At 31.4% G+C, this 26,141-nt stretch overlaps 2 protein-coding genes across 2 annotated transcripts in view; both read right to left on the bottom strand.

Moving 5' to 3' along the window:
• Positions 1–1,259: 1,259 nt before the first annotated feature.
• Positions 1,260–16,369, bottom strand: LOC134687545 (isobutyryl-CoA dehydrogenase, mitochondrial-like). The gene is made up of 11 exons (XM_063547924.1): positions 16,224–16,369; positions 11,156–11,256; positions 10,280–10,449; positions 7,662–7,771; positions 6,922–6,998; positions 6,381–6,518; positions 5,770–5,905; positions 5,000–5,097; positions 3,988–4,140; positions 3,407–3,509; positions 1,260–2,542 (listed from the first exon to the last, which is right to left on the bottom strand). Exons 1-11 carry the CDS (start codon positions 16,342–16,344, stop codon positions 2,472–2,474), a joined length of 1,278 nt encoding a protein of 425 aa, XP_063403994.1. The 5' UTR covers positions 16,345–16,369; the 3' UTR covers positions 1,260–2,471.
• A 2,842-nt stretch (positions 16,370–19,211) lies between these two features.
• Positions 19,212–26,141, bottom strand: part of LOC134687544 (uncharacterized) — a 41,655-nt gene continuing 34,725 nt past the window's right edge. Inside the window, exon 6 of the mRNA XM_063547922.1 lies at positions 19,212–19,333. Within this exon, the coding sequence (XP_063403992.1) occupies positions 19,307–19,333 (27 nt within the window). The 3' untranslated portion in view covers positions 19,212–19,306. The remainder of the gene's footprint in view (positions 19,334–26,141) is intronic.

Below are 26,141 nucleotides of genomic sequence, written 5' to 3'. Positions count from 1 at the left end.
AATGTTCATCCTCAACCTTTATATACGATATGTATTATCATCAAATACAACATACATTTCAATATTACGATGAACACGGATAATACATATCGTATATAAAGGTTGAGGATGAACACAGATGCGGCAACTTTCACTGAAACTGTCTAAAAGTTAACTAAAATGATAGAATTGTGAAGATTTCAGTAATTTATCATGACTTAATGGTTCTAGTACCCGATATATATGCATTGTATTGTCAAAAACAGCCCACATTTATGTAGCAGAAGCATTTTACTGTCGAATAAATAAGTAAAAGATTATATTTTAACAATTTTGTAAACTGCCATATTTTTGGGCCAAAAGGGGTCTTACTGGACCTACTCCTTTTTAAGTCTGACAAAAAATTATGTTCTGTTTGCTGCACACTTGTACAACAGTGGAATATGTTCATATCAAACTAGGTGAGAAATGAACATACTTCAAAGACTAGAGGCTCTAAAGAGCCTGTGTCGCTCACCTTGGTCTATGTGCATATTAAACAAACGACATGGATGGATTCATGACAAAATTGTTATTCTGGTGATGGTGATGTGTTTGTAGATCTTACTTTACTGAACATTCTTGCTACTTACAATTTTCTATATCTATAATAAATTTGGCCTTTTAGTTACAGAGGAAAATATTTTGTAAAAACTTACAAAAATTTAACAAATTAATGAAAATTGTTCAAAATTGTCTTTTCAGGTCAATAAATCCTTAAGGGGTTAATTGACCATTTTGGTCATGTTGACTAATTTTTAGGTCTTACTTTGCTGTACATTATTGCTGTTTACATTTTATCTCTATCTATAATAATTTTAAAGATGATAACCAATAGCTGCAAAATTTTCTTAAAATTACCAATTCTGCGGCAGCAACCCAACGGGTTGCCTGAATGTTCTAAAATTTTCAGGGCAGATAGAACTGGACCTAATGAAAAATTTTACACTCTTCAGATTTGCTATAAATGCTTTGGTTTCAGAGATATAAACCAAACACTGCATTTTACCCTATGTACTTCATTTAGATATGTCGGCCATCTTGGTTTGTGTCAGAGCTTAAAATAATGGTTCTTTGAAACATTCAAGATATATACTTATGAACCAGTAATTGATCAAATGAAATGTAAGATTAATTTCTTACAACTGTCAAATTCAAGGGAATACTTTTTTGATTGTCGTATACAACTGCATGTGACATACTATGATTGCAGGAAGTAACCCTGCTATAAATAGACAAAATAACAATTATTCATGTTTTTATTGCCAGTTAAGAGCAAACTTTATACAAATTGTTGTAAAAAATCTAGCTACATTTACAGCTTTCACATATAACCTTTGGTAATTTGGAACAAATGAGTGTATAAATATAGTAATAAATAAACTGGTGTGCAGCATTTATGTCAAAAAAATACAAGCAGTATGTTGGGTGAATTTTAGCCTTTATTTGTATAAATACATAAACTTAGCAAAATTTACTTTTCACATAAACTTCAAAATGTATGATAAAAAATATTTCATGTATAAAAGAGTACAAATGTATTAATTAATAAATATTAAAAACACGATTCTTTTGGCTACTATCTAAGCATTTCAAATAGTAGAAACAATTTGGCCTTAATTTGATACACACTTTATTGTGATAAAATAAAGGAAAAAGGGAAAATCTGAAGAATTGGCTGTAAAATCTTGTATAAAATAAAATATCTGTTGATGTCTTTGACTAGCTATATATAAACAAAGTGGTTTATTGAGACCACATGCATGGAACTTAATTGTGACTATATCAACTTGTATTTATACTTAATGAAAATTGTACACTCTGGTGCAGAAAAATGTGTACTATAAATGTTATCACTTCCATGGCTGATTGACTGAGGGTATCTACAGCCAAGTTGGCAGTACTTATATACTGGCATTAATATACAAATATTGTGTTATCAAAAATTATTGTTACAAAAGTTTGGAAATAAGTTTAAATTAAGGAATATGTCTCTAATGCATTTGTCTCGTGCTAAGCTATGAATCCTTGTCTGTCTTCGCCTATACTTTTTGTCTTTTTGGTTTATAATCTCTTTTTTTTTTTTTGAGACTTAGAATAGATTTTCGAATATTACGGTCTTGGGCATCACTGTAGGGTTATAAATTTTCAAAATAAGCGTCTGATGCAGAATAATTGGTACAGTTAATGCATTATAGCTACTAGTCAGTGATTTTTGTATGACATCAAAACATACATCAAATGTTGCAAAAACTTAGGTCTAGTGTCGCAGAATCCCAGATAATGATGCAGTTCATTCTTGTATTAGCTTGATTTATGGTTTCACTTCAAAGGTTCAGTTTGTGTTTACATGATTGAGAAGATTTCTTTTCCAGCACAAACTTCAATGACTGATGTTTGAGCACAGAAGACAATATCACAGACACAAATAGTTCCTACATATTTTGTTTTCATCAAACATATTTTCTCTCTTCATCTGTCAGTATATCTCTTGAGATTAACATTCTCATCACTTCATTGGTACCTATAAAACATCAAATATTATACACTTATTTCATCTTTTTAAATAAAATATGGGAAAAAAATATCCTAAAAAAATATCAAAATGAAGATATTGTATGCCAGTGATAAACATTTTAATTGTTTAAAAGACATTGTCACTAGGTTCAAACTTATAATTTTCAATGTTTTGGATTTTTAAATGGTAAATAGCAAGCATTTTCTTTGCAGATGATTATATTTTCGTATGAGATGACTATATTCTCCAACTTTTAGAAATATTAATCTGTCTTTAAAAACAAATAAATAGGTTAACAGTTAAGAAAAAAATCATCAACCACCCTCAATCACATTCTTTTATAATGAGCATTTACTCATGCCCTTAATTATCTGGTATTCAAAAGAGCAGGGAATTTAAATTAAAAAGTCAGAACAGACAACTGTATACCATAATACATCCTGTAAATAAGCATATACTCGGACTTCTCTTGAACTGAATTTTAATGTGCATTTTGTTTTGCATTTACTTTTCTACATTGGCTAGAGGTATAGGGGGAGGTTTGAGATCTCACAAACATGTTTAACCCTGCCGCATTTTTGCGCCTGTCCCAAGTCAGGAGCCCCTGGCCTTTGTTAAGTCTTGTATTATTTCAATTTTAGTTTCTTGTGTACAATTTGGAAATTAGTATGGCGTTCATTATCACTGAACTAGTATATATTTGTTTAGGGGACAGCTGAAGGTCCGCTCCTGGTGCAGGAATTTCTCGCTACATTGAAGACCTTTTGGTGAACTTCTGCTGTTGTGTTTTTTTCTATGGTGGGGTTGTTGTCTCTTCGACACATTCCCCATTTCCATTCTCAATTTTAAAGACTACAGAAAAATATTTACCTTCTAATATTTGGTGTACTCTTGTGTCCCTGAGGTATTGTTCAATAGCATAATCTTTAAGGTAGCCATACCCACCATGTAACTGTAAGGCATCATTGCATACCTACAAAACAAATGTATCAACTTACAGAAAAATGCACACCCTAGAAAATAAGTTTATCACTTTATAGAATAATTCACTTAAAAAATAACCATGACACATGTGTATGTCATATAGCATTAAAAAAACAATCATAGTACAATGTATACATATTTTGATATTTAAATCTTTTAACTTTAGAAACTGGTGTGTGTACATCAACTTACAGATATAACCATGTCAAGATTTAATTCAGACCCCCATTAAGCCTGTGCTGTTGCTATTTCATTAAGATACATTCAACGTGTATGTGAATCAATATGGGGAGCACATTTTGTGTGTTATTTTTATTAAATATGAACACATTAAATTGACAAATATAAATTTGCACACAGAGAAAGCAGACTGGAAGAAGGAATAAATGTTACATTTATATTTAAGTTTTAGAATTTAAAAATGTTAAATAATTTCAAGAAGCTAACTTGAAATATAATTGACTTACTTTTGAGCATTCTTCTGTAGCAAAGAACTTTGCCATAGAACATAAAGGGACTTTGTTTGGCCAGTTATTGTCTAATGATATAGCTGCTGTTCTTATGATGTTTCTTGATACTACTAACTTTGTGGCCATCTCTGCTAACTTAAACTGTAAATACTGAAATAAAATAATGTATTTCACTATAAATACTTGAAACATACATGTAAGTTCTTTTTTAATGATTTTATAAAATTAAAAATGGAAATGGGGAATGTGTCAAAGAGATAACAACCTGACCATAGAAAAAACAACAGCAGAAGGTCACCAACAGGTCTCCAATGTAGCAAGAAATTCCCACACCCGGAGGCGTCCTTTAGCTGGCCCCTTAACAAATATATACTAGTTCAGTGATAATGAACGCCATACTAATTTCCAAATTGTACACAAGAAACTAAAATAAAAATAATACAAGACTAAACAATTACAGATATTTAAAAGATGGATAATGTGTTAGCATTTAGTTATACTATATATAATGTAGGCATGCATTTCATTGTGTTAAATATTAGTATAGAAAGTAAAACAGTCTTTTCAAATCTTTGTAAGCAATTTGTTGACACATCTGTATTTTAATAAGATTGATTTTAATGAACTCTTATGGACAGCTTTTATTATATATTCTGAATGCAGTGTAGTGGTGATAAGAGCATATCACTTGTGTATTTTAGAATCTTTGATGGCAATTTAATCTATAATTTAAAATGCATGCATTGTGTATTTACTGAAAAGCTAAAAAAAAATGGACTTCATCTAAATACAAATGAAGATGATGAGAGGTTTAAATAAGACTGAGATATGTGTACTAGTAGGTATATAACTTGGATCAATATTTCAATCCTGTAGATTAACTCTAAAATTAAACAGTATATACCTACTTCCATTTCACATCATATATTTAATCACTTTAAAATAGAGATGAGCAAGTTGTTATTTTAAAGCTCTTTGAAATTCTATCATTACAAATTAATCATTTTACCTGAAAATTGTCTAATGTTTTTCCAAACTGTTTCCTAACTTTTAAATAATTTCTAGTTAACTGTAGACTGTTTTGTGCAGCTCCTAATGAGCATGACCCTGAAATAAGAAGAACTGTTATCATATTTGTTTATTTGACCCTTAAATATATTTGCATACCAGTTGATTCTCATACCTGTCAACCTTTAAAAATGAAATTACATTGAAGAAAATCTCAGTTCATTATGCGTAAACTTTTTTTCAGCTGAATCTAAATATTTATGGGACATTTTTTTTGTGGTACAAAATATTTGGGATGTTCCTATATGAAGATTTACACTGAAGTGTTCCATTAAATAAGCTCTTTTTTGATATGTCAAACATTACAATGAGGTTGTAATTTCTCAAAAGGAAAAACAAATGTTTATGTGTCAGTCATTTTCAACTTTTGATTAAATGTAGGTATAAATGTTGTTTAATTGTTTGTAACCAAGTTTTATGTTACCCAAAAAAGGCAAAAATTAGGAAACTATTTTTTTTGTGGAAGCTATGATAAATGTGACACAAAAATCATAATGAATGAAGAGCATTGATGAATTTTAGAAAGGGACAAAATCTACACTAAATTCAATACTAACATACCCGTAGGCAGGGGGGTTCGGACGAACACCCCCTTGAAAACAAATAAGCACTGTTAAATTCAATGTTCTGTTCGAATTGTGACTGTTAAAGTCGAGTTTGTGAGTCCAACGAACCCCCCTTTGGAAATTCCTAGCTATGGGCCTGACTAACCTACATTAATTCTTCCACCATTCAAACCTCTCATAGCAATTTTAAAGCCATCTCCTAAGTTTCCCACCACATTTGAGACAGGCACCTGGCAATCTTCAAAGATCACTGATCTAGTTGGTTGGGAGTTCCATCCTAGCTGAAAGAGTGACATTGAGGTATCTTATTTTGATAAAAATAGGGTAAATTTGATTTTATGTTTTAAAAATAAATTGTATATCAACCACAGTGATTAATGAAAATATATGTATATAAGTACTTTTTTGCAACACAAACCATGACTTTATCAACCAACAAGATATTCAAACGAGAAACACCCTTCATAAATCTATGAAGTCTGCATATGAAAAGCCTATATTCTATTCTATCCAAAGCCATGCCAAATCAGTGATCTCAAAAAGATTAAGTTCTAACAATCATATATACAGATCTATGAAAAAATCTATATGTAGATGTGGTAGCAAAAGGTAATATGGACTTGTGTCTCAATTACTAAAATTTTTGCAATGTTTTTCATTTTATCGATTTTGTATCAATATACACTGAGCACACAATAAAATATTTGTTTTCTTAAAATCGTTTATTGAATCATTAAATAACTTTTAACATATTACCTTCTTCTCTTTTTGGCCAAATGCCAGCCCTGGTGATTCTTTATCTACCAGCATACATGTGATACCTTTGGGTCCTGCCTCACCTGTCCTACACATGACTACATACACATCTGTGTCCCCTCCACCACTTATAAATACCTGAAAAATATAGGGTTTGGACAGAGAACTACTAAATAAAAATCTAGGTAAAACAGACAACTTCCAAGTGATATTTTGAGCAGCAAGTAAGAATTCTTTGAAATAAGTAGATCACAAAGATTCTGCAGAGAGTTACAATAATTTCCGACTTTACATAATCAAGAAACAAATCAAATTTTCTTCATCATTGATAAATAACATTATTATATATTAAAAGACATTTCAGCCTCAGACTTAATACAACAATTATAGCTGTTGTCAAGACAATGTTGATGACATTGCCTGAAAAGAAACTGGTTATGTGTTGAAATAAATATAGTTCCTTATATTCTAAAATGTTCTCCAATTAATTATTCTATAACTGTCAACAACCCTTTGTATTTGTATGATTTTTATGCTTTACCTTTGTACCATTCAGTATATAATTATCTCCCTGTAACTTTGCAGAAGTCTTTATATTACCAGCATCACTACCATTATCTAAAAAGAAAATTAAACAGATAATGCAGGTCCTTATAGATGGACTTTCAAAATGTGCACTTTCAAGTAAATTTCCTATGTCAGAGTAAAGAAATTTAATGTTTGATTGCATCTTTTAATATAAAAAAGATGATGTGGTATGATTGTCAATGAGACAACTATCCACAAAAGACCAAAATGACACAAACATTAACAACTATAGGTCACCGTACGGCCTTCAACAATGAGCAAAGCCCATACCGCATTGTCAGCTATTAAAGTCTATTAACCTTTGGTCAACCTGTGTAACTCATTCAACAATAAACAACTTGAGATTGGCTTATATATATAGGAGTTTGTTAGCTAGGGTTTCTCTGGAGAGAGGTATTTTTTAACATGACATTTGAGTTTAATAAGAAATTGCAAAACCCCATACCCCTCCTGGCTACAAATGTGAGGAAAAATTTATCACATCAAATCCACACTTCTTAAATGCCAGTAGGGATATATTTAAAATTCCAACTGCTGTTATAATGGAAAATAAGGTTTTGAATTATGATTGTCAAAGCAATCATTTACCTATAGTCTATATAAAAGTTCTTACTCTGACTTGCATATAACATCTATATCAACATTCAAATTTTAATAAAGAAACAAGCAATTACAAATGATTTAAATACAGACCTGGTTCTGTTAAACAATATGATGCTAATTTCTCCATGCCAGCTAGCTGTGGTATCCATTTTTGTCTCAAATCATCATTGGCAAACTCATCAATCATCCATGCACACATACTGCAAAACAAATCACCATCATTACAGAAAAGAAGTGATAAATTGTTTTAATTTATCACATAAAGTCCCTGCACTATCTAAAAAAGAGTAAGGGGTAATGCTTTTAACAATTGTTTGATATTGTCATCTTCTAAGTGTTTATATTGAACAAATCTGTTTAACAAACTATGTAAAGAATAAAATGAAAAAAAATCCAAATTCTGAGGAAAATTTACATGAATGATGGCAGTTAATAGCACATATCAAACAAACAAGAAAAGAATATATATAAACAACAAACATCAAACATCTAAAACAAAATCTTTAAAAAATAAAGAAATTGCAAAAAACAAAAAAAAAATGACTATGTATTTTAGAGGTATGTGCAATCAAAAAATAATATGATGTGATAAAAAATACTGTAGTTTCACCATTTGAACTGTCATATAGTGTTTAGATAAGAAATAATTTGTTTAGATAAGAAACATTCTGACAACCTAAAAAGGCTGCAAAGATGACATCTTCTTTGTACTTCTCGCTTTCACACATGGGGATTATGTGTGTTTGAATATATAAGTATTTGTAAACAGGAAGTTAAACTTAACAGTGGATGAATCTGAAAATATCATAGTAATATCACATGAAGCCTGATAAGAAACTTCTGAAAGCAAAAATTTGTAGTTCTTGACAAATATGCTACATAAAATTCCTTGTACGGACATACAGGTGGATAGTGGATACCATTCTACGGAAACTGCTCTCTTGCGCGTCCATAATGATATTGTGTGCGCACTTGATAATAACTGTTGTGTCGTCTTGCTTATGCTTGACTTATCTGCTGCATTTGACACTATCGACCATACAATACTTCTCAATCGTTTAGAGTTTTCATTTGGAATAACTGATGAGGCACTGTTGTGGTTGAAATCATATTTGACAGATAGAACTCAGCGTGTTTCTATCGGATCGGTACAATCGGATGATATCAGACTCGGCTTTGGTGTACCACAAGGCTCTGTGTTGGGACCAAAACTTTTCTGTATGTTTGCCAAACCAGTCGGAGAAATTTGCAGGCGACATGGGATGTCTTACCATTCATACGCTGACGACACGCAAGTGTATCAAGTCATTAAACCTCTTGGAGACTGGTCAGACCTCTCCAATCGTCTTGAGAACTGTTTGTCGGATATCAGTGCATGGATGAGTATCAACATGCTTAAATTAAACCAAGACAAAACCGAATTAATTGTGTTTGCACCAAAACAACAACTAAAGCAACTATCCAGTTTCCAACTAACATTCGATGGAACTATATTGACTGATGCTTCTTGTGTGAAAAATCTTGGATTTTATTTTGACACAACACTCAGCATGGAACAACAAGCTAGTGCAACGACAAAAGCATGTTTTCATCAGATACGAAATATTGGTCGCATTAGATCCCTGATTACAGATGAGGCATGTAAGACTCTAGTGTGCTCACTCGTTACATCACGACTAGATTATGGTAATGCGCTGTTATATGGAACAAATAGCTGTGTAATAACAAAACTACAGCGTGTGCAAAATACAGCAGCACGGCTAATAACGCGCAAGAGAAAATACGACTCAATAACACCTGTTCTCATTTCATTGCACTGGTTACCGGTTCATTTTCGTTGTCAGTACAAACTCCTGCTGTACATTTTTAAAGCAATTCATGGCAAGGCACCATCATACCTACAGGAATTAGTTGAACATTACAAACCTGGTAGAGCCTTGCGATCGGAGAAAAGCATGCTGTTACGACTACCAAAAGATGTTAGGACAAAACGCTATGGTGAACGACGGTTCGATATTGCCGCACCAACTCTTTGGAACAGCTTACCTTCATCCTTACGAAATGAACAATCTCTTGATGTTTTTAAAAAGGATCTTAAGACATATTTTTTCCAAAGTGCTTTCATTGATTTTTTGTAAATTTTGAAATTTATGAACAATTTGTTTTACCAGTTGATTGTATTGTGAACTTTTACTTAATAATTTTTAATACTTGAGTCACTATGGTTTTATGATAATCATTATTTTAAATTTATACAGTGGAAATTTTAAACTTTTCTTAACTCATTTTTATTTTTTTTTAAACTTTTTACTTTTCTTTCATTTTGATTAATTTTAAATTTTTTGATATTTTTATGTGGGTTGTACATTCTTTTATATTATTCTATTTAACCGACAATCAATGTTTTCATTTTACACGCCACTGCTCAGAAATTGTATTTATGTGATTGTATATTTTGCTTTTACCTTATGTATCTTATTTTTTTGGTTTATTCATGTTAAGCGCTTAGGGTAATTTTTCAAATTATATAATGCGCTATATAAATATTGTATAATAAATAAATAAATAAAAATAGTTAAAGGTAAATCAGTTAACCTCCTTCTTTCAGAGAGGGATAGACCTTTGTTTTAGATACTGCTGAGTGTTCTACATTAAACTATAGATTTGTGTCCTAGTCTGTCATAACTTACACAAAAATGAACACCTACTTATGTATACTGATGAAGGCTGTTGTACTTGTGCAACCCTGAGACAAAGCTTCAAATATAAGTGATGAATCCAAGCGTGACAATCCAGTACCACCACAATCCTCCCTACAATATGCAGCACCAAATCCGAGTTGACCTGCCTTCTTCAGGACATCTTTTGGAAATATTTCCTGTAAAATGTGTTTTCTTGTTTAGTTTCAAACATTGGTAACTTTACATTTGTTTTCAGTATTTTACCATGTTTACTAAATATTATTTGATGTCAATACATATTTTATGTAATATCTATAAATATTTCTTAAATTAAGAAGGTGTAACAAACATGTTTGTAAAACATTTTTGTAAATGTGGATGATCCAATCTGAAATCTTGGTTCAACATTATTCTTCTGCAAACTTTCTGTTACAACTTTTTTCATTGGCTTACATTTACCGTAAAGTCCAAAATTGGCATGTCTATCAAGATGCCATATTGAAACAATGTTTGATTAATACAACTAAATCAAAATTAAACAATGCCTACATGAACCTCCAAACATTATTTTAATGACATAGTATCCAAGTCTAAAAAGTACAAGTAAAGTAAACCCTTTGTTTGAAAGTTTTCATTTGTATGTTTTGTCATGATGTTTGTGATGCAAATCATTCCTGAAGTTTTGCTGAATTTTTATTTTATCTTGAATTTCTACATTTCTTCCAGCTCTGCAGTACCCAATGGTGCTATTTTTTTTTTTAAAGCATTAGAAAAAGAACAACAGTACCATAGTTGAACATGTTGAAGAGTTGACACTGCCTGACTGCCATTTGTAATTTTTAAAATGCAGGGGATAACACTGTTATATAACTTCTTAATATTAAATTTACATGATATATATACCTGTTGATCCCACTGTGCCATGTTAGGAAATAATTCATTCTTAGCAAAATCTGTTGCCAACTGCTGAATTTGTATTTGTTCTTCTGATAAACCAATTGCAGCTGTATGTGAAAATGTATGTTAGTTAGATTTTAAATGCTTAAAATATGGTACCTATAGTTAGTAGTCTACCATGTCTACTCTAAGAACTTAATTGTCCATGTGCCCAGTTTTTTTACTGGCATTTAATAAAGTTAATTGAATTGGCCTCTCATGACACCTGTGTTATTATACATGTTGTAAGGTTCAATATGTTTATTTCCTAATCATAAGTTATTTTTAATAAGCAAGCAGAACATATTTTGAACGAAATAGTTCTTACACACAGCTCATACTTTGTCAATAAGTAAAATATTTGTGTAGTTTTGTTATCAAATGAAAGCTTAAAGATTTAGGATCATTGTACAGTAGAACCAGTATTGATTAGATTTTGATTTTTGGTGTTTTGATGCCTCTTTTAAGCAGCACATTTAGGCTTTTATGTGGCGGCCAGTATTGAAAGTTTCTCTTGATCATGTTGAATGATTAAAATTTCTAATGCACTCTGTCTGCACTTATCATCATTTAACATGTTTAACATTTTACAATAAGTTAGTAAGTTATTGGATAGGGCAGGTATGGTTTATAAACAGACAAAAAGTATAATAGAAATATCGCAATATCAATATATCCAACGAAAGACACTCTCCAACATTAGATGAACATAGAATTAATCATGACAAAATCTTTGTTTTGTTGATTTTGTATTACTGATCATTATGATCATTTAGTCTGTTTAAAGCCCCACTCCTACTAGACCACGATTGCACAACGCTCACAGCAATCTAAATTAAATTCAGATTGTGGTGAGGTCGCAGTATGAGCGGCATGGAAATGTAAATTTTCGTTGCTTTCACAATGCTACTACATCCTCATTAGCTTCTACAACTATCCTGCTACGATTATAACACGTTCTCACCGCGCTTATTCTGCGACCTTACTACACTTATCAAGATCTTTCTACGCTCATCACATTCTCACTATGACCATACCATGAGTTATTAGATTGCAACATAATCTTACCACGCTTCTACTGCGATTATAGCATGTTCTTACCACGATTATTCTACGTTCATACCGCAATCTTACTACACTCTTAGCAATATCAATACAGTATCATTCCTTCATTTCTTTTTCTGATTAATACGTAGATTTCTCGAAAAAAATAGTCATGCCACCAAAATCTACTAGAACACGTGGGCGTGGTGGTAGGGGTTGATGCAGAGGCAGATGAAGCTCAGATAGTAAATGAATCTTGATCAAGTAGAGATGTCAGACAGACCAATCCGACCTAAATTACAACCTATTGCTGGTCCATATTTTAGTGAATGATAGCAGATATGACACAGACGTGTCAATAGATATATGAAGATGTGGTATGAGTGCCAATGAGACAACTCTCAAACAAATTTTTAAAAGTAAACCATTATAGGCCAAGATACGGCTTTCAACATAGAGCCTTGGCTTACACAGAACAGCAAGATATAAAAGGCCCCCAAACTTTCTAGTGTAAAACCATTCAATCTATATGAAAACAAGAAGTATGGTTGAGCCGTTAAAGAAAATGGACAAAAAGTCCTAATTACATACAGACAAACAAAACCTGGAGAGAATTAATATATTTTATGTGAAAATGACAATGAGAATAATGGTCATAGTATGAATGTAGTCAGGTCGTAATGAGGACGGCATGGGCGTGCTAGAATTGTACTATGGTCGTGAACAGCGTGGTATAGTCGTAAAGAGCATAGTTTGGCCAGTTAGAAAGTGATGATTGAGTGAGGTAGTAATAATGTTACAATGAGATTGTAGAGCAGCAGTTATCACACTTTCGCTACGCTCTCACAAAGATGGTACAGCTATACCTTTCAGACTTGGGGTAATTGTAATTGTAATCGTTAATCAGCTGTAATTGATAACAATTTCCCAAGTAATCAGTGTTATCATTAATCAGCCAAAAATCTGATTACATGTAATTTAATTTAATCAATTACTTTTCAAAATACACTGTAATCCTGATTACTTTTTTTGATTACATTCTGATTACAATGACAAAATTCTTAAACAGTGTTTATGATCAATAAACATGATAAATAAACATTTTTGATATTCCTATTTAATATATATTTAACATATGGACCATAATTTGGTATTCGGCCTTTGGTTTCTTTTTGTATCCTTTTTTATAAGTTCTAAAATTTTAACTTTTATTTTGTGGGTTGTGTTGGTGTTAGAATAGTATGAATGGAACAATTGAGTTTTTTGAGAAAAAATTAATACATTTTGATTCACCGTTTACGTGACATGAAACCAAACAGGAAACCAATCTTTATTTTCTTTATTTTGCACAATATAATTCAAAAGGCATAAATAAACACCATTACTAGTGTTACTTGCTTCATGTTAATATTTAAAATCTATTTTCAATGTTATATTAAAGTTTTTTTTAAACCTGACAGGAAACCATAAGAAACCGAAGGCATTTTTTTAGTTTTATTTTATTGCAAATTCTGCTTAAAATAATCTGAACAGTATACTTTTTCTTAAAATCCATCTTAAATGTAACAGTATTATAAAACTACTAAATATGTGCTTGTTTTGAAAACAATTAGTACAATTTATTCAGAACTTTCCATATTTTCTTCATTGATACAGGATACCATAATCGTTGTATCTTGATGTTTTAGCCAAAAAAATGTATTTATATTTGGTTTTGATATTCCAGTTATATACAATTTATTCCAAATCATTGGCAATGTAACTTTCTTTAAATCCAGTAAAGAAAAAAACTTTTAACTTGGAATTAAAATCTTTAAAATAGGCACAATGTGATACTTGTGACCTGTACACCATCTACATGGTTTCCACATTTTAACCTACTTTAGTGGGCTAAAATCAATAAAGTACTTCCTTTCAAGTCATGCATGGTAAAAGTTTACTTCTCCTTTGACAAGTTTATTGCGTTTCTGATAAGTGTTTGCAGAACATGAATAAAAAATATTAATTAAAAACTGTGACAAAGATTCCAACTTTGTACATTCCAAGTGTAACGGTATATTAACATGTATTTTTTATTAAATTATATTTATTCACCTAAATTATCCTGTTATATTTACTGCTGAAGTTAAATCAATCCAACGAGCATTGGTACAATGATAAGAGACATAATTTCGATTGATTTTTCCAAGGACTCTTCACGTCATTATCGGGAAACGAAGTGTGTTCTAATGTCTGTCAAATATGAAATCGATTTTGTCAAGTCATTTGGCATTTATTTTCACACAGGATCGTATGTAACATTATGCACATAGGAAAAATAACAGACCACCAACACAATCTCTTTGACAATTGTATTTTCCTCTTTTAAACAAGACGAAACAAGTCTACAGATTATGTTTGCTAACATCCCGTTGGAAACAAAAACAATGTTTAGACCTAGTATTTCGTACATCCGGCCGTAATGGCGTTATCACATGTTAGTCACATGTTTCACGTATGACCGGAAATGATTAGAACTTAAGGACAAAAACAATTTTAATAAATAACTGGACTTCTGTTTCGTGTGAAATGTAACGCATAACGATAACGTAATTTTCTTACTTAATTATTACGAAGATCAAAACAAGAATGTAAATCATCTCGGATTTACCTGTTTGAACATCTCGCGAGAGTTCATATTTGCATATTGTTTTTAAGAATTCTATTACAACAAAGCAGATTACATCATCTAAAAATTGTGTTACGAAATCGGACACAAAAATCACGCCACTGTTCTTACATCTGCTACATAAATACTTATAGTTCTCGGCATTTTCTTCTCACTAATCTTATTGGTCGATGTGCTTTGTTATTTGAAAGCTAAAGTTATGAATTTGCTGGTGACGATTATCTATAAATCAGTCAGCGTTATGCTCTTCGGAAGCAAAAAGTAACCCGAGAAACGACACAAAAATACGGTTGTAGAATCTTTGAAATTCATATATTTTAAAAAAATTTCTAGGGAAGAGTAGCATACACTTGTATGTTGATAAAAATAATGGCATCTTTAGATGTAGTTACAACTTTTCTTACAGTAATTCACATTTTATCACTTTTCTATAGTCATAGGAAACGGAGCCCAATAGCAAATTATGGTCCATATTAAGATATTTATAAAGCATGTTAATTGTTTGGTATACTTCTGTAAAAAAAATAATCTGTTACAGTATTGAAGTCTTCCCTAATAAAAGATATTGTACATATATTCACAATTTAAAGATGTGCATATATCATTCAAAATGTGTAGTTTTTTTATTAAATACATTATAATCAGATGTAATCATGATTACTTTGCAAATGTAATCATTAATTTAATCAGACACTTTCAGGAATGATGTAATCGTTAATTTAATTTAATCCTACAAATGAACAAGTAATTGTAATTTAATCAATTACATTGAAAGTAATCGGACCCATCTCTGATACCTTTGCAATCTTACTACAATATTAGTGCCTTTCACTACGCTTCTACTACAACCTGATTTCGCCACGATCACACCAGAATTGTTTTGAACATGTTTAAAGTTTGCCACGCTCATCACGATCTTGAAGACCTCACCACGACCGTGATGCAACCTAAATGCGATCTACACAACCATACTATGATCATCAAAATTTGCATTTATTTCACAGATCGTAGTGCGATCATAGACTAGTGGAACTGCAGTATTACACTGTTTAGTTTCAGATTAATTTTATGGACATTATTATATCACATTTTTTTTCACACGTCTGTTAGGTTTACTGTGGCATAAGTCCAAATACCTTAACAATATCTGCTAACGATAAAAAATAACATGAATGATCTGACTTGAAACAAAAAATCAAATCAAAACACAAGGGACAGACGAAAAAAATATTGTGTAACTGTCACAGACACCACAGTCAGACTGAGATAACTTGGTCATAATACAGTTTAAGTAGATATCGCTTGACGACATGACATGCTTACGGTCAATACAGCTTCCATTGACCCATATATCTCCAATACTCCTTGTAATTGTTGTTAAGTCTTTACTTCTTTTATGAAATATCAACGAAAGTTGTGTGACCTTCTTGAGAGCAGATGCCATTTTTCAATTTTTACCTTCACACAGAAGAGCGGCTGACGGTGTGCATAAAAATATATCCTAGTCGGATCTTTTTTTGGACATACTGTAGATAAAGAAAACTTTATTTTGATTCGGCATTGGATAAACCATACGCATACAAGATTATATTTACAATATAAAAAGAAACCAGTCAGCCATGACTATATCCTTCATGGTCATTAATAAATATCTAGATTTTACACCAATAACATGATCTACAAACAGAAACAGTTGTAAAAGAAAGGGCATACATGTCATTAGACTAGTATACTGATGCCTACCTAAGGGAAAATAAAATCTAAGTTAATTTGTGGTTCCAGTTGCATCTAAAAGTTGGCAGGTAGGGATCTTTTTTTTTATTTCCCATTAAACCTATAAGAGCTACATTCTAACTCAGTTAAACAGTACTAAATAAAAAAAAAAATGAAAAAAAAAATGTTAAGGGTAGGATATTATTACTTAGACAAAATAGTAGGGTAGGTAGAGTAACTGAAACCACACATATATTTTTATTTAGCATACGCTTGAGGACAGCTCTTGTGTCAGGACCCTCACAACAAAAAATCAAACCAATTAAATAGAGATGGTCCAACAAAGATCTGTCCGCTTTACTTGTAATAGATAAAACAATACCAGCTCAGTCTCACATATTCTCGAACACCTATAATGGCCTGCATTACAATTAAGAAGAATACAAACAAGACTATAAAAAAGAAGATGTGGTAGGATTGCCAATGAGACAAAATTTACTGTCCACAAGAGACCAAAATGACACAGACATTAACAATCTCAGATCTGCAGTGACTTCACAACATGTAACTGACCAATCAATGATTAGCATTTTTGTTATGTAAACAATGTTGATAGGTGATGCGGATAAGATTCCTCTAGATTTTCCATAGACTTATTGCAAATTAATTCAATTGATATATATCATAACCTGTTGAATATAGTAATTTTACTCTTTTAATACTGTTAAAGACACTATATACTATCTCCATTTTGATTTTTAACATACTATAACCTCTGGTTAAAAAATAATTGGCAATATAAATAATCAGTTATCCCCTTCAAATAGATGAACAATCTAGAGGATTCCGGATTTCATCACCTCCTGACAAATGTAAATGCCAGGATGTCCGGATCTGAGAATAGGTCACCGTACGGTCTCAAACAATGAACAAAGCCCATAACGCATAGTCAGCTATAAAAGGCCACGACATGACAATGTTAAACAATTCAAACGAGAAAAGTAACGGCCTTATTTGTATAAAAAATTAACGAAAAATAAATATGTAACACAAAAACAAACGACAACCACTGAATTACAGGCTGGCCTCACTTGGGACAGGCACTTACATAAAGAATGTGACCGGGTTAAACATGTTATCCCAACCTTCTCCTAACCTGGGACAGTGGTATAACAGTACAACATAAGACCAACTATAAAAATCAGTTGAAAAAGGGGCTTAACTCATCAGATGGAGAAAAAAAACACAAGTGGACGTGGCCGGGTACTTAATAATACATCCCGACAACAAAAAGACATTAGGAACAAATCTGAGAGTACTCGCAGTTATCTGACAGCTAGTTCAAAGCCACTAACAACTAATAAAAAAATCATGCATCTAAGACTAAACTATCAACCTGTACACATCCAACATCCAATGGATTTAGTGTAAAGACGTCATAAACAGTCAAGAGAAAAACATGACCTTGTGCAATGCCAATGTACATACAAGTATCGACAGATTGTAGATCCATGAATATAGATATGTATTATGTATATAAAATACCAGTAATATTTAGTTTGCTTTTAAATTACTGATAACAAAATCAATATTTGTTTTCTATAAAATTTAAACCAACTTTTAGCAATATACCATAAAGATCGTCTTATTACATCAGACTGCAGAAGAAGACAGAAAAAAATCATTCACTACAAGCAAATTCAAACCAATAAAGATTCCTATAAATTCACATGTTATTCATAATAGTACAATGAAACCTACTAAAAAAAATCAACAATCCTTTGCACAACAGATGACGACCTCAAGCGGCAGATTTCTGAGTATATCTGCTTGTTCACCAATATTGTGAACACTGCATTCCATGTAAGCAGTTTTACCAAGAAATATACATAAGATATCATTCCACAAAACTTTTATATCAGTGATATATGCTAGCATATTTAATTTTTTTAACCAATGTAACGTACTCTTTCCAGCTGTTTTGATTCGAGTGTCGCTGGTGAGTATTTTGTGGACTAAACGCGTGACTGGTGTACACCATAATAAGTCTGGTGTCTTTGCTGATAACTTTTCATTGCAACATGAGTAACACGTACGGTGGTTGTCCTAATGGAACAGGAACCATAAAATTGAGCATGCAAAGGGGGAATGTGTCAAAGAGACAGCAACCCTATCAAAAAGCAGATAGCATACCCGGATTATCGATCTTTAGTTCTCTATGTAGTGGAGAATTTTAAGTATTTTCGTCCAATTCATTTTGACATGGTATTGTCTGCTTACATTCGACTAAGAGTTTTTATTGCCTTTTTGTCATTTTTCACTCATATTATTTCTACTTCATGAGAAAATGTTAAATTGGTTACAAACTGTTTTATAAAGAAATTTAACTTGTGCTCGCAAATGGAAAGAATCAATCAGTAATGCAAATCGTACTGGTAAAGGAAAGAACAACGAATGCATGGTTGACTGAATGCAGTTTATTGGTTTGGGTACTCCTTAGTAGAAATAAATTTGAAATTATTTCTGTCAGTACCCTTCCAACCTGTTTTCTTTAGTAATTCATGTGATAAGTCCAAATTATAAAAACAACACGAAATATACAGTTTTTTATACAGTTTTTAATTTCTATTCTTTTATCGTGTGCTATCAACGAGAGAGACATGTTTGATTTTCGTTTTCATATCGCTTCTTTGTCACTTTATTTTCTTGACGGATATGACACCCCATCCTATACTTTTTATCTTTTAATATAAGAAATATATTAGGTTTTTTAGTCTTCTTATATAACTAACAAAGTAAGACCGTGAGACCGTGCGGTCTAACAAATTTCTGATAATATCGTTAACAAAAACTTAACAGTGCGATCAACCAATCGCTAACGTTAACATATAATACCATAGTGCTTTGAAGTCTAGCAAGTACGGTCTAACAAAATCTTTTAGTACTGATAACAAATTTTAAAAAAATAAACCAATCGCTGATCATTATTGATCCTCCTGACATCATTGCTATCTTCGCCATCTTTGTTACAGAAAATTATTTTCAAAGATCTTATTTATTTTTATAAGTCCATGAAACAAAACAGAAATATCCAGATGACATTCAGATGACATTCAGATTGGTCATAGTAATCAGCTGGAAATTATATTGAGGGTAATGAAATCATTTTTAGAAATGTTCAGTAAACGACACAAGTTTTCCCGATGTACTCCGGGTTTTACATCAGTGTTGTTTGCAACGCCGTATCCTTCAATTTCATTGAAGACATCAAGCGAACATAAACTTGAACGGTGTATGATGTGCTTGCAAAAGTAAAAAAACAACGCACATAAACGCCAACGTGTACATAGAGATTTTCATTGAAAAGGTGTACTCCGGAATTATTCCGCTTTTGACTCCATTTTATATTTTTATTTGAGCTCTCTACGTTTGAGGTAGCAAAGGTATACACATGAATACAAAAACGAAAAAAAGTTTCTTTTTTTCTCTCTTTTGAAATGGTAATATACGCTGTTAAAATATATAAACATGCAGATATGTAGTACCTATTGCAAGATTGGGATCTCCTGTAGTTGGTGATCGCAATACTGGTATACCAGTATTGTCCACAATACTGGTATACAAATTTTGTACCAGTATTGTAACTTTTTATAAAAAAAAATCAGCAATACTGGTACATTACTGATATACCAGTATTGTAGTTGTATTGTTGACTAGACGATGTTGAAGATCAAAGGGAGATTAAATGAACTCAAAAAGATTATAGATGATAATTGTGAAATCAATTAACAACCAGTTAAAAGTCATTACTATACATGCACAAAAAACAAAGGATTATTGAAATTAATTGTATCATCATTATTATTTAAACAATTGCTAATAATTTTATCATATTTCTATATCTTATTTTATTCAATAAAGATAAAATAAAATAAAAGCTTATTATTATCTGAGTAATTATTTAATAAATTCAAGCAAATTTTTAGACTCTAACACTGTAAATTCAGCATTCCTAAGATTTAAAACTTTATTTGATGGCATCATCAGTTAAACACAATCATTCCTAATTAAATTGTCATGTCATTTCATATATGTGACACCTTCAATAAAAGATTAATTATCTATATTGTTTATTTAAAAAACACAATACTGGTACAATACTGGAATACAATACTGGTACAAAATTTTTATACCAGTATTGTGGACAATACTGGTATACCAGTATTGCGATCACCAACTACAGGAGATCCCAAGATTGCAATATTTTTAAAAATTGTTACATAAAAAAGTAAGTAAATTCAGTTCTAGAATTAATAGATTAAATTAAACTACAGGGACTTCGGCTTGTCAACTAAAATCACCACGGACCTGCTAGAGCACTAGATTTTTCATTACAGAAGAAGTTTAAGAACTGAATCGTTTCTCTATAGAGGTCAGTATTTAGTGGCAATCTATTTCCGTCTTGGGTCACAGGCACTTGTTTCTATCCATGGGAAGACCCACTGTCAAATATATTTACGTAAATATACCGTTTGATAGTGGGTCTTCGCATGGATAGAAACAAGTGCCGTGATCTGGTCTATAAAAAATATTTTGCCACAATTTTGTATTTTTTAGTCTATTCATGAATTAGATAATGTGTCTGGTGTGATTTTTTTTACCACTGAATTAATCACCAATCAAACCATATGTATAAGAGGGGGGATAGGACCTTTATCAGGACTCCGGGATCGGGTGTTTTTAACCTCAGGATTTTGGGATTGACCCTTTCAGGATCGGGGAATTCCTTTTTCGAATTTCGGGACCTCAGGATTTCGTGTTTTTAAGCCCGGGATCTCGGGATGAGGTATATTTTAGCCCGGGATTTCAGGATCAGGACCCCTTCTACCCCCTCTCATATAAATGGATAGAATTTTAAAAAATATCTGGAACCTGAATCCAAAGACAGAATGAATAAATAAATATAAATATTACTTTTTTATGCATCCCATAAAAATACATATATATTGGCGGGACTAGACACTAACTAATTGTAGCTGATAATCAGTGATTTTATTGTCGTTCCATACATAGGTAATAAAGATACAATACGGTACCAAACATGTGTTAAAAAACATATTCACTATTACATGTATTATCTTAATTATTTCCGATAATATCAATAAAATGTCTTTCAAACTAGTGATGCCAGCGTATCAAACTTATAGTATGTCACTTTAAATTTGTTATTATCACATTCATTTTATCACAGAATGCAAACAGGGTAATTAAAAAACGGCGCTGATTGCAGTCCAAATTCAAAAACATTATAGAACTTTTTATAAATCACACTTATTTTGGACATTTTATATGACAAAATATATCTAATTAATTTTATGATAAAACTTTAGAACTATGTGGTCAATGTATAGCCTCAGCAGTTCCAACATTTTTTTCTATAAGAATACGCCACCAAAATCCATTAATCTCCAAGTCTTGGAAGTCTCGTGGACCGTGGAGTCCAAGATTTTGTCAACATTATACTGAAGAGTCTATCAGATTCATTTCCTATTAAAATACATTGTTCCCAGACCACTGCAGCTGCCTGCTGGTAAAAGTGGTCTCTAACTTTTACTGTTGTCACATAAACATGCAATTTTTTCACCCAATTTCAAGTTTTTGAAGTTTTTTTACCATAAATTATTCTTCCATATGTATTAAATGTACTTTAAATGTAAAGAAAAGTTACAAAAAGCATTCCACATGATTATGAGTATAAAATGTAAGATTAAAGATTATTTAGAGTCGATTTAGGCGGTAGCACATATTTTAATACATATAAAAATTCATACAGAAGCTATGAGAAATTGAAATTTGTTATTTTTTGTTCATTTCTATGCTAGGATGTTATGATACAAGAAGTCTAATTGCACAAATACTCTTGCATTCAACTTTTTTTGCAGACAGCATGGTCTAATGCACAGTTTTTTTTTCACTTTTCATGGAAAACTTGCATGCAGTTTTAGTCTAAATTGGCATATATATTTGAACCACTAACTATTCTAAAGAAGACTGCTTTTTTATAGATTTAGTGAAATATTTATGATGGACTACAGATTTTATGTACAAAGCTCTTCACATTTCACATACAATGTACATGAAACAGGCCGTTTAACCAGGGCCATGAATAAAACATATTTTGCACATTTTTCTGTGATAATCTACTTTTCTCTAGATTCGGAGTTCACCTAATGGGTAATAGAATTTGAATTGAGCACAGAAACACAAATATCAAAACATAAAAAGCCTTCAAATAAAAAGTCAGCATGCCTGTAACCCATAAACATGGAAACTGCTTTAAACTGCTTATTTAGCTATAAAATGACAGAATTTCTATCAAACACAGATTTAAATCCTTTACTTTTATTGAGACCAGTAAACCATTCAGGGAAGTTGCCAAAGTACAGAATCTTCATTTTACTGATTTCATCTCTTAGGCCAGAGAAGAGTTATTTCGTAGTGCATTTTCTTTTAGACAATACATTGTACATTCAAATTAAAAAAAATCGCACTTGTTCAATCTCAAAAAGATTTTACAGTGTAGTGTACTACTATTGGGACAAATAAAGCAAAATTAAAGAAACTTATACCAGCTCTCTAACTCAAAATATTGACAATTCTGTGTTAAGGGTGTCTAAAATTCAGTTTGACAGCTTCAGACATACTAATTTTTTCCCTTTTCCACTGGACCAAATCACTACTTAACATAAAAATTCAGCACCCAAATTTTTTATCATGTAATTTCATCCCCTTACTTAATATTTCATGCATAAAATGTCAAGAAATAAATTAGAAAAGGGTATGAAAAAAATTGGCAAGTAATACACTGTTCACACTAGGGAATATATATATGTGGACAACGAACATCAAAGAACAATAACTGTGTCCTCGCACCAATTGCTAAACCTCTTTTCTAGTCTCTAACTTTAATTTGTCTCAACAAATGTTATAAAACTTATACACTGCTTATTACAACAAAACACAGATTAAGTTCAAATTTGACTTTTTTCACTGTTTCTGGTTTTGAGTTACAATTATTTATGCTCCATTATTATAAAATGGAAAAATATCCAAATCTATGGTGGATCTAAAAAACTTTTTTTTAAGGATTATATTTATTTATATATATGATTTACAAACTTCAGAAAAGGTTGAAAAGCATTTTAATTTGAGGATATTCCAACCTGAAGCAAGTTGTACCAATGTTAATGATGGAAGACCCTGTTAGAATACTGTGCATACCTGGGGCTAAAACTTAATCAAAGATGACCTATGCTGAAGTGGTGAGACTTGCTATGCATGTAACAGGAGACCAAACTGAGACCACCTTTGATATAAAGGTATGAAAATGATGTCTATTATTATAAGAATGAATGGAATATATTCCAGTTGAATGTGACTTTTTTTTATATCCCCTAGTCCCTACAAACAAAGTTTTGGGAGATACATAGAAATCCCTATATCATCCATCTGTAATTTTTGCAAGTGCAACCCCTTAGATCTGCTGAAATTGATGACATTACACAGTAAAACATAGGGCTCCTTATCAGCGAGGTGTATAGGCGAGGTTATGAAGGGCAAGATATGAAAGACCAATTGCAAGTAACAAAAATAACATTTTTCTCTCATTTCTTAAGAATTATATATACAGTCATATATATATAATATATATACAGTGAGTGAATCTTAAAATGGTTGTGGCGTCTGATTTTGTAATCAAAATTTTTACATTTACTTTACATTTAATAAACAAAGCATAGATGTACCCAAACTTAGTTATACATTGCATCAGGAAGGGTCCCGGTATTTTGATTGCAGAATTTGAAAAAGTTATGTGATAATTATTTATAAGAGGCCATATACATGTATGTTGGAAAGTCATGCACACATAAAATTCTTTCATGAGAGTGACATTGTTCATTTTTCTAAAATAAAACGGGATACACTGTAGAGTATACTGTTCTGAACAAATCAAGCATAAGAAAATTAATCATGTAGACAAATAAAATAAACTTGCAAATTGCCAGAACAAATATTGCCTCTACAGCTGCCCCAAAAAGACCACTCTTAATGAAATTTGCAGCAGAAGAGGTCTTTGACATATAAGTGCTATAGTTTTAGTTACTATCTCTCTTTAAGTTTAAAATGACACTCACAGTGTTGTCTATGAATTTAATGATCATGATGATAATTAAATTACAAGCCATCCTCAGTATTTCAAAAGGCTATCTGTTTCTATGGAAAATAAACATACTTTGTGTAGAGATTACATTTTTATTACATGACACTCAGACTCAGATGAACAACATAAAGATGATCGAATCAACAATACTGTATACAATTCTATAAGCAATCATCCTTCAAAAATGTTAAAGAGATACACCCAAAAAATATAAAAATAGTTTTCCCCACATATCACATGAATGAATTATTATATCTTAAAAATAAAATATATCATATTTTTGTTATTGGTTAATAAAATTCATTTTATTGGAATTTTGTTTACAGTGTATATTATAGAAATGAAGAAATCAATGGGAGCCCCTGCCAAAAGGAGGAGTGTTGTTACAGAATATAAGTTCCCAATGGTAAAACTATTCTGGAATATTATTTCCACAAGAAGAACTATTATTGTATAGCAATATAATATTTCCCACAGAAAGTAACCAAAAGTTAGCGTGCAATAAATTCCATTATTGCACTAGTGCAATAAATCTTCAAAATTCATGACGTCATCAAAGACAAAAACTCAGTTCAAACCAATATTTACTTTCAAATATTATATTGCTATACAATAAAAAGGTTATTGCATGAATATTGGGGAATATTGTCCCTCGTAGATCATATATTGCACTCACAAGCTTGTGCAATATAAAATTCTACTCGGGACAATATTCCCCAATATTCATGCAATAACCCTATATTACAGTAGGTGTTCCTAACGGAATAAATAGTATCAAATATTTGTTCCAACAGGTACAGGTATTATGACATTGTTTATAATAAAGTTTCAACTGGAACTTCTGTTAGGTGGAACAAATTCACATTGACAGAGTGCCATCAGATGAGATTGGTAGAAAAAAGAAAGAAAAAACAGTTTTCATATTATTTTGAATAGTATGACTACAAATGATATTATACCATAAATTCGTTTTACACCAGCTTCATGCATGGCAAATGTTTGAACGTCTATACATTTTCGAAAATAAAGTGCTTATATAATCTTTGATGAAAAAAGAAATGCTGTATTTTGATTCCTAAATATTGAATGTTAAATAACTAAAACTTTATTCTTAATTCTTAACTTATAAATATCAGGGTTGGTCATTGATGCATTACTCTTTATGTGTTTATCTTTTCTTTCGCTCCATTATGAATTATTTTATTTGTAATAAAATTTACAAAGGGCTTCTCCAGAAAAAAATACAAAAAGGTTTGAGTTGGCATCTATAGTCTATACTATTAAACGAGAAGACCTCATTCTATGTG

The sequence above is a fragment of the Mytilus trossulus genome, chromosome 10 (assembly GCF_036588685.1).
Source record: "Mytilus trossulus isolate FHL-02 chromosome 10, PNRI_Mtr1.1.1.hap1, whole genome shotgun sequence".
NCBI classification, from domain to species: domain Eukaryota; kingdom Metazoa; phylum Mollusca; class Bivalvia; order Mytilida; family Mytilidae; genus Mytilus; species Mytilus trossulus.
The sequence above is the reverse complement of the archived record's forward strand: the minus strand, read 5'-3'. Positions and strand labels throughout refer to the sequence as shown.